The sequence below is a fragment of the Brassica napus genome, unplaced genomic scaffold (assembly GCF_020379485.1).
Source record: "Brassica napus cultivar Da-Ae unplaced genomic scaffold, Da-Ae ScsIHWf_2545;HRSCAF=3289, whole genome shotgun sequence".
NCBI lineage: Eukaryota > Viridiplantae > Streptophyta > Magnoliopsida > Brassicales > Brassicaceae > Brassica > Brassica napus.
The window spans coordinates 5,001-13,456 of NW_026015861.1; the positions used below are offsets into that span (position 1 = coordinate 5,001).

The 8,456-nt window shown below is 33.4% G+C and overlaps 1 protein-coding gene, 3 non-coding genes and 1 pseudogene across 4 annotated transcripts in view; 3 read left to right on the top strand and 2 right to left on the bottom strand.

Annotated features, from left to right (window-relative positions):
• The window catches only part of LOC125601409 (NAD(P)H-quinone oxidoreductase subunit K, chloroplastic-like), a 2,472-nt gene extending 1,499 nt beyond the window's left edge, over positions 1 to 973 (top strand). Inside the window, exon 1 of the mRNA XM_048773594.1 lies at positions 1 to 973. This exon is cut by the window's left edge and continues 1,499 nt beyond it. Coding sequence (XP_048629551.1) covers positions 187 to 960 — 774 coding nt within the window. The 5' untranslated portion in view covers positions 1 to 186 and the 3' untranslated portion in view covers positions 961 to 973.
• A 1,187-nt stretch (positions 974 to 2,160) lies between these two features.
• On the bottom strand, positions 2,161 to 2,233 carry TRNAF-GAA. The gene has a single exon. It is a non-coding gene; the product is annotated as a tRNA-Phe (tRNA).
• A 1,559-nt stretch (positions 2,234 to 3,792) lies between these two features.
• On the top strand, positions 3,793 to 3,869 carry TRNAT-UGU. The gene has a single exon. It is a non-coding gene; the product is annotated as a tRNA-Thr (tRNA).
• A 1,270-nt stretch (positions 3,870 to 5,139) lies between these two features.
• TRNAS-GGA lies at positions 5,140 to 5,226 on the bottom strand. The gene has a single exon. It is a non-coding gene; the product is annotated as a tRNA-Ser (tRNA).
• On the top strand, positions 5,194 to 7,272 carry LOC111210656 (annotated as a pseudogene).
• The last annotated feature ends 1,184 nt before the right edge of the window (positions 7,273 to 8,456 follow it).

Consider the following 8,456-nt stretch of genomic DNA (forward strand, 5'->3'; position numbering starts at 1 on the left):
ACCGATCGGGGATGCTTGGTTACAATTTAGAATCCGTTATTATATGTTTGCTCTAGTTTTTGTTGTTTTTGATGTTGAAACCGTTTTTCTGTATCCGTGGGCAATGAGTTTCGATGTACTAGGGGTATCCGCTTTTATAGAAGCTTTCATTTTCGTGCTTATCCTAATTCTTGGTTTAGTTTATGCATGGCGAAAAGGAGCGTTGGAATGGTCTTAGTTCGTTTCCTGAATACTTGTACAATAACAATAAAAAAAAGTAAAAAAAAAACCATTGAAACAATTATGAATTCCATTAAGTTTCCCGTACTTGATCGAACAACAAAAAACTCAGTTATTTCAACTACGTTAAATGATCTTTCAAATTGGTCAAGACTTTCCAGCCTATGGCCGCTTCTTTATGGTACCAGTTGTTGTTTTATTGAATTTGCCTCATTAATAGGCTCCCGATTTGACTTTGATCGTTATGGGCTAGTACCAAGATCAAGTCCTAGACAGGCGGACCTTATTTTAACAGCAGGTACAGTAACAATGAAAATGGCTCCTTCTTTAGTGAGATTATATGAACAAATGCCTGAACCAAAGTATGTTATTGCTATGGGAGCGTGTACAATTACAGGGGGGATGTTCAGTACCGATTCTTATAGTACTGTTCGAGGGGTTGATAAGCTAATTCCTGTAGATGTCTATTTGCCGGGTTGTCCACCTAAACCAGAGGCTGTTATAGACGCTATAACAAAGCTTCGTAAGAAAATAGCTAGAGAAATCTATAAGGATCGAATTAGACCTCAACGGGGTAATCGGTGTTTTACTACCAATCACAAGTTTTTTGTTGTACGCAGTACACAGACTGGAAATTATGATCAAGAATTACTCTATCCACCATCATCTACTTCAGAGATCTCTACTGAAACATTTTTTAAATACAAAAGCCCAGTATCTTCCCACGAATTAGTGAATTAGGGAGGATTTGAGAGAATAAGAAAAAATCTTCATAAATTAGAACTCATGGTAAATGTGAAATACTTAAATTTATATAAAAAAGGTGTGGGGGAAATAAAAAAGATGCAGGGCACTTTGTCCGTTTGGCTAGCCAAACGCGGGCTGGTTCATAGATCGTTGGGCTTCGATTACCAAGGAATAGAGACTTTACAAATAAAGCCCGAAGATTGGCATTCTATTGCTGTAATTTTATATGTATATGGTTACAATTATTTACGTTCCCAATGTGCCTATGATGTGGCACCAGGTGGCCTCTTAGCCAGTGTGTATCATCTTACGAGAATAGAATATGGTGTCAATCAAGCGGAAGAAGTTTGCATAAAAGTATTTACTCACAGGAGTAATCCCAGAATTCCATCTGTTTTCTGGGTTTGGAAAAGTACGGATTTTCAAGAACGGGAATCTTATGATATGTTAGGAATCACTTATGATAGCCATCCGCGGCTGAAACGGATCTTAATGCCCGAAAGTTGGATAGGGTGGCCTTTACGTAAGGATTATATTGCCCCCAATTTTTATGAAATACAAGATGCTTATTGAATGATAAAAAATTTGAATGATAAAATGAGTCTTAGTTTCTACAACTACGGACCTTCGCGGAATATTTTGAATTCGAGTCGTTTTTAGATCAAACAAACAGAAGAATTAAGGTCTTATTCATATTATTATAGATAGCTTAATCTCCAATTTGAAAGATACTTTTTTCCTAAAAGCCGAGCCAATAGGATGAACTAAAAAAAAAAAAAAGAGTTCTGCATTATGAACTTTGTATCGCGCACATAACTTAGTCAACTTTAGTCACATAACTGGGAATGAATAAATAAGATTGGAAAGCAATACAATAAATGGGGGGGTTAAAATTCTATTTCTATTGTATCTAATCTAATGAATCTTGGGGGTATTTCTGCCCTTCAACGATAGATACTATAGATAGATATAGATAGATAGATATAGATCTTTTTTTTTTTTACTTTTTTTTATTCTTTCAACCAGAACTTTCCTTTCGAATATGTATTAGGTATAAAGTCTTATACATTTTTTTTGAACGGATGGATCCACAACATGAACAAAAAAGAGAGGGGGATAAAGGATTATTGCACTTTTTTACTAAAGATACGTTTAATTTGAAGACTATAAACTTATCAAAATTAATCAATCCTATGCCAAGAACCAGATTTGAACTGGTGACACGAGGATTTTCAGTCCTCTGCTCTACCAACTGAGCTATCCCGGCCATTACCGAAGTATCATTCTCATTTTATGAGATGACTTAGGTCTATGTCAATTAAAAGAAACGCAAAAGTAGTAAATGAAAAAAGTTTTGGACCGGGAATTTATTGGATCTTCGAAAAGAAGACTTTCTAAGTTTTAGAATGAAAAATTATTTAGATTCGAAATAATTCAAATCGATAGTTCTTTCTCATTTGTATATGTATGATATATCCCACAAGACTTGTATATAATAAGAAAAGAAATTCGAGTTTGTAAAAGTGTCGGATGAATGAAAAAGATCAATGAATTCTTGAATAACTAAAAAAAGGGTAAGGTGTCAAACAGACTTTTTTAGGGAGTAGGGTTGGGGATAGAGGGACTTGAACCCTCACGATTTTAAAAGTCAACGGATTTTCATCTTACTATAAATTTCATTGTTGTCAGTATTGACATGTAGAATGGGACTCTATCTTTATTCTCGTCCGATTAATAAGTTCCACCAAGGATCTATCAGACTATGAAGTGAATCGTTTGATTCAACACAAGGGATTGAACTCCATTTGTTAGAACAGCTTCCATTGAGTCTCTGCACCTATCCCGCTTTCTAAACTCTGGTTTGTTCGCGTAACCCAGGATTTGGCTCAGGATTGCCCATTGTTAATTCCAGGGTTTCTCTGAATTTGAAAGTTATCACTTAGTAGGTTTCCATACCAAGGCTCAATCCAATTAAGTCCGTAGCGTCTACCAATTCCGCCATATCCCCCTTTTTGCTTTGAGATTAGGATCTCATTATGATGTCTTTCCACTTTTTCTTATGACGAAACCTTGGAATTCATTACATACAGATACTTATTTTATTTCTTTGGTATCTTCTTGCATTTTTTTTAGCCCCATCCATATTGATTTAGTTTAATCAACAAAGATTCTATCATTTTTGTATTTGCAATTCAATATGGTTATATATTAGAGAACATATATATGTTCTTCCTTTTCTCATCGTTGTCTTCAATTTTAAGAAATAGTCGAACGGTCGATTCGTTTTTTTTACTTCCATGAAAAGAAATTTATGATCATTATTGAAACTTAGAATTCTACAATGTGCAATGTAAAAAGATTATAAGTCTACTTCGTAGATTTGAAATTCGAATAATTCTAAAAAAGTATATTCGAAATGAATATTCGAATATTCATTCTAATAATTTAATTCTATAAAATAATAAAGAATATAAAAAGAGAAAAAGTATCAAATAATAATAATTGCATGAGGTTAGAACAAAAAAACCAAGAATTTCAAATCAGATATCATTTAACTTTAAAAAAAAAGCTTTCCGGTCTAATTAAAATTTTCTTATTTAGAAACTCATGAAATCAAAATTAGAAAGTCGATATATTGCTATATTATATTAATTCATTAAGGTTTGTTTTATTTATTTAATGATAGTCACTATTTATTTGAGCTATATTCTGTTCTAGAATATCGAAAATATGATGAATTCTAAATAGATAAGGAAAAATATGAATAGAATAGTTAATTAATACGATCTAGTAGTTTAGTGAATTTGTATACACTATTTTAGTTGAGCCCGCTTAGCTCAGAGGTTAGAGCATCGCATTTGTAATGCGATGGTCATCGGTTCGATTCCGATAGCCGTTTTACATAGTTTTTCATTTTTTTTACATGATTTTTAATGTACTTTCAAAAAAAAATAAGATTGAAAAGACTTCTTTCACCTTTTTCCAAGAGTTACCACGCCATTTATATTATGTCATATAAACTTCCATATAGGAATATATATTGGGGTAAAAGGGTTAGATCTTGGCAAAATAAATGAAGAAAATAAAGGAAAATTTTTGTGATTTATTGATTTATATATATATTGTATATACAATAAAAAAAATCTGTATATTGAGAGAATATATCTTCTGACTCTTTGTATTCCAATAGTTTATTGGAGTGGATTTTACGTTATTTATCATTATCATTTAGTTCAGTTTTAATTTTGTTTAGTTTTTGTACAATTTCAATAAAAAAAGGAGTCTTTATGTCACGTTACCGAGGGCCTCGTTTTAAAAAAATACGCCGTCTGGGGGCTTTACCGGGACTAACTAGTAAAAGGCCTAGGGCAGGAAGCGATCTTAGAAACCAATCACGCTCCGGAAAAAAATCTCAATATCGTATTCGTTTAGAAGAAAAACAAAAATTGCGTTTTCATTATGGTCTTACAGAACGCCAATTACTTAAATATGTTCGTATCGCCGGAAAAGCTAAGGGGTCAACGGGTCAAGTTTTATTACAATTACTTGAAATGCGTTTGGATAACATCCTTTTTCGGTTGGGTATGGCTTTGACTATTCCTCAAGCGCGCCAATTAGTTAACCATGGGCATATTTTAGTTAATGGTCGTATAGTTGATATACCAAGTTATCGATGCAAACCCCGAGATATTATTACAGTGAAGGATGAACAAAACTCTAGAACTTTGGTTCAAAATCTTCTTGAGTCATCTGCCCCCGAGGAATTGCCAAACCATCTGACTCTTCACACATTCCAATATGAAGGGTTAGTCAATCAAATAATAGATAGGAAATGCGTCGGTTTGAAAATAAATGAATTGCTTGTCGTAGAATATTACTCTCGCCAGACTTAAAAAACCTAAGTGAAGTAAAAAAAAATCACTAAAAACAAGAGTTCGGACAACTCCCCTTTGCCCGCTTTTTTGATTAAAACTAAAAAGGGACAAGGTAAGGGATTTTGTCGGGGAATCTTTTTCCTATTCATGTATCATAGATTGGTAGGGAGGTTTGGATCCCTTGTTTGCTCTTCCCAGCATTTTCCATAGCAAAGAAATGTAGATTTTATATCTATTTTTTTATTTGATTTGATACGTTGTGGTCAATCACGTAAGATTGGTTATTTAGTTGAAAGTACGGAAAGAGAGGGATTCGAACCCTCGGTAAACAAAAGTCTACATAACAGTTCCAATGTTACGCCTTCAACCACTCGGCCATCTCTCCGACATCAGGATTATGACTGAGTACCTGGGTGAATAGCGAGTTATTCGAATAGCGAGTTATCGTTTTTTAGATTATGGTTAATAGATACCTTTTTGATCAGAAAAATGGAAGTAGATAGAATATTTTTTATAAAAAACGAGTCCGCTTTTATGTTAGTTCGTACTATAAAATTCCTTTGTTTGTGAGAAAATTTTCTCACAAAAGAAAAGTTAAAGGAAATAAAAAGAGTTATAGAATGGATTACTACCTATGCCAAGATCGCGTATAAATGGAAATTTTATTGATAAAACCTTTACAATTGTAGCCGATATCTTATTACGAGTCATTCCGACAACTTCCGGAGAAAAAGAGGCATTTACTTATTACAGAGATGGTGCGATTTGATTATCATTATCATTTTTTTCTATTTCTCACCGATTTGGAATAGAAAAAAATGAGTATTGAAAAAAATCTACGCTTTTGAAGGTGAAGTTTATAATATAAAAAAGCAATCCCTTCTGTCATGTATCCACGATTAGTGCAGCCTTAGATGCTTCAATTATGAATTCTAGTATTGAGCAAAAGGTTTTTTACCTACGGTTCCCGTATTACAGATCAATCCTACTAGACTAATACAATATACGAATAGGAGGCACAGGGGAAGAAGCACTACGCCGAGAAATCAACAACACGAAAACTTTCTTCAAAAAGATTCCTTTTCTTTCTTCTTCTTTGGGATTGGGACTAATTAAAATGGTTGGAACAATAAACATCCATCTCGTCCGTACTTTGGATACCCGTATAACCATTGAAGACTGTTGAAGTGACTAATTCCTGGAAATTTAGGGGCGTTGAGAACAAAGAAATTGTTAGAGTTTCCTTTTTTATTTTTATCTAGTATGAATATGAATCCACTTGGTAGTAAGAAAAGATCTTTTACAAGAAGGTTGGCTAGGGATTTCTTGTAAAAACATTAGCCCCGCTTAGTTCATAATGACATCAAATTTTTCCATATCCATATATTTATTATTTTCATTATGCACCTAAAGGAGGAGCCGTATGAGATGAAAATCTCACATACGGTTCTGAAACGGAGAATTCGTTAAAGCGAATGACGACCGTAACGGATGTCGGCTCAATCTGAAGGAAATTATGCGGAAGCATTACAGAATTATTATGAAGCTATGCGACTAGAAATTGACCCCTATGATCGAAGTTATATACTCTATAATATAGGCCTTATCCACACAAGTAATGGGGAACATACCAAAGCTTTAGAATATTATTTTCGGGCATTAGAACGAAACCCCTTTTTTTTTTTTTTTTTTAATAATATGGCTGTGATCTGTCATTACGTGCGACTATCTCCACTATAGAAAAAAAGAACGAACAGCTAGTCAATGAAATACTAGAAAAAAAAAAAGGCTTTCTACATAAGCATCGTCCAAAACGATTTTTTATCAGCTGTAGCAAATAAATAAACTTCATGGATCGAAATATGAAGTGAAGACTAGATATGCCTAAATACTTTATTTTCTATGGATAAAAAAAGATTTAATTGATAGAGGAAGCACCGTAAAGATCAACTGGAAAGGTTTTGGACCGATACAACAAGAGCTGTTTATTTATATCATAATATGAGATAAATCTTAGAAATCTACTTATGTAATAGAGTGGATCCCCTAAGGTATTGAGCAGCGGTGTAGCATCAGATCCTAAAGACAGTAAGTCTTTTTCTTTTTTATGATATGAAGTATGAAAAAAAGTCTTTTTCAACGATTCTCTATAAATTTATATATGAAAGCGGGATAGTTACCTTTCAGAAAATTCTAATATCTAATAACAGTGGACATGCCTTTTTTTTTCTGAAGGTAGGAGAAAAGATAAAACTTATTATTAGATTAATTAATATATTAATTAAATCAAAACGAAAGTTTGAAACTCATGTAATTACTCTCTTTTGTTTAATCCAAGAAAAACCGAATGAATATCTATAAGAAATCTCATTCAATTAGATATAAAGTTAAAGTAGGTTAAAGTGAAAAAAACTGGTACACCAAAACAAAAGAGTTGGTTGTCGAGCCGTATGAGGTAGGAAACTCTCAAGTACGGTTCTCAGGGAGGGAATTGACCCGCCTATTCCGACCGTGGAGAACAGGCCATTCAACAAGGAGATTCTGAAATGGCGGAGGCTTGGTTTGCTCAAGCCGCCGAGTATTGGAAACAGGCTATAACGCTTACTCCTGGTAATTATATTGAAGCACAGAATTGGTTGACGATCACGAGGCGCTTCGAATAAGAACTTTTTCTTTGTTTCTTTTTTTTTTATTCTATAATATATCTTTATTTGTTTTTACAATTAATTGTTTTTTAGTTTCTTGGCCCTCTCGGTCAAATAAACCAGATTCTTTTTCTATCAGAAGAACCAATCCCAGAAAAAATTTCATTATATCCTTTTCTCAAATCGTTCTATTTAATCTGGTATTCTCTAGGGATAAGTAGTACATGAATATGAGAATATCTATAATATCTATATCTAGTTTTTTCTATTTTTTCTTTTCGACTATTAAAACGAATAAAAGGGATTTGAAAATGACTAAATATCAATACTAGAATGTTTCTTAGTAATGACTAATAAGCGGTTATTGAAATAGGATAATATCCTCTATTTAAAACATAAAAAATAGGCTATATTTCGGAACTTATAATTGAAATATGAATACACTAGATTAGGTTATAAAAAAATTATTTGTGTACCAATACTAATGTAAAGGTGCGAAAACGCTTTTTAATAAAAAAAAAAAAGGGGGGGTCCGTTGAGCACCCTATGGATATGTCATAATAGATCCGAACACTTGCCCCAGATCGACTTCCAGATCATAATTGCTCTAGTGAATAACTAAAGAAAATGGATGAATAGATGGGAGATAGAAGAGAAAGAACAAATTCTAAGCATCTATCATCGGTTCACTAATTATTTGAGTGACTGTTGGCGGGTTTCTTTGTATGTGTTGTCCGGAAAGAGGAGGACTCAATGATTATTCGTTCGCCGGAACCAGAAGTCAAAATTTTGGTAGATAGGGATCCCATAAAAACTTCTTTCGAGGAATGGGCTAAACCCGGTCATTTCTCAAGAACAATAGCTAAGGGACCATCATTTAGCTATCGCAATTCTTTTCCTAATAGCAGGTCATATGTATAGGACCAACTGGGGTATTGGTCATGGTCTAAAAGATATTTTAGAGGCTCAT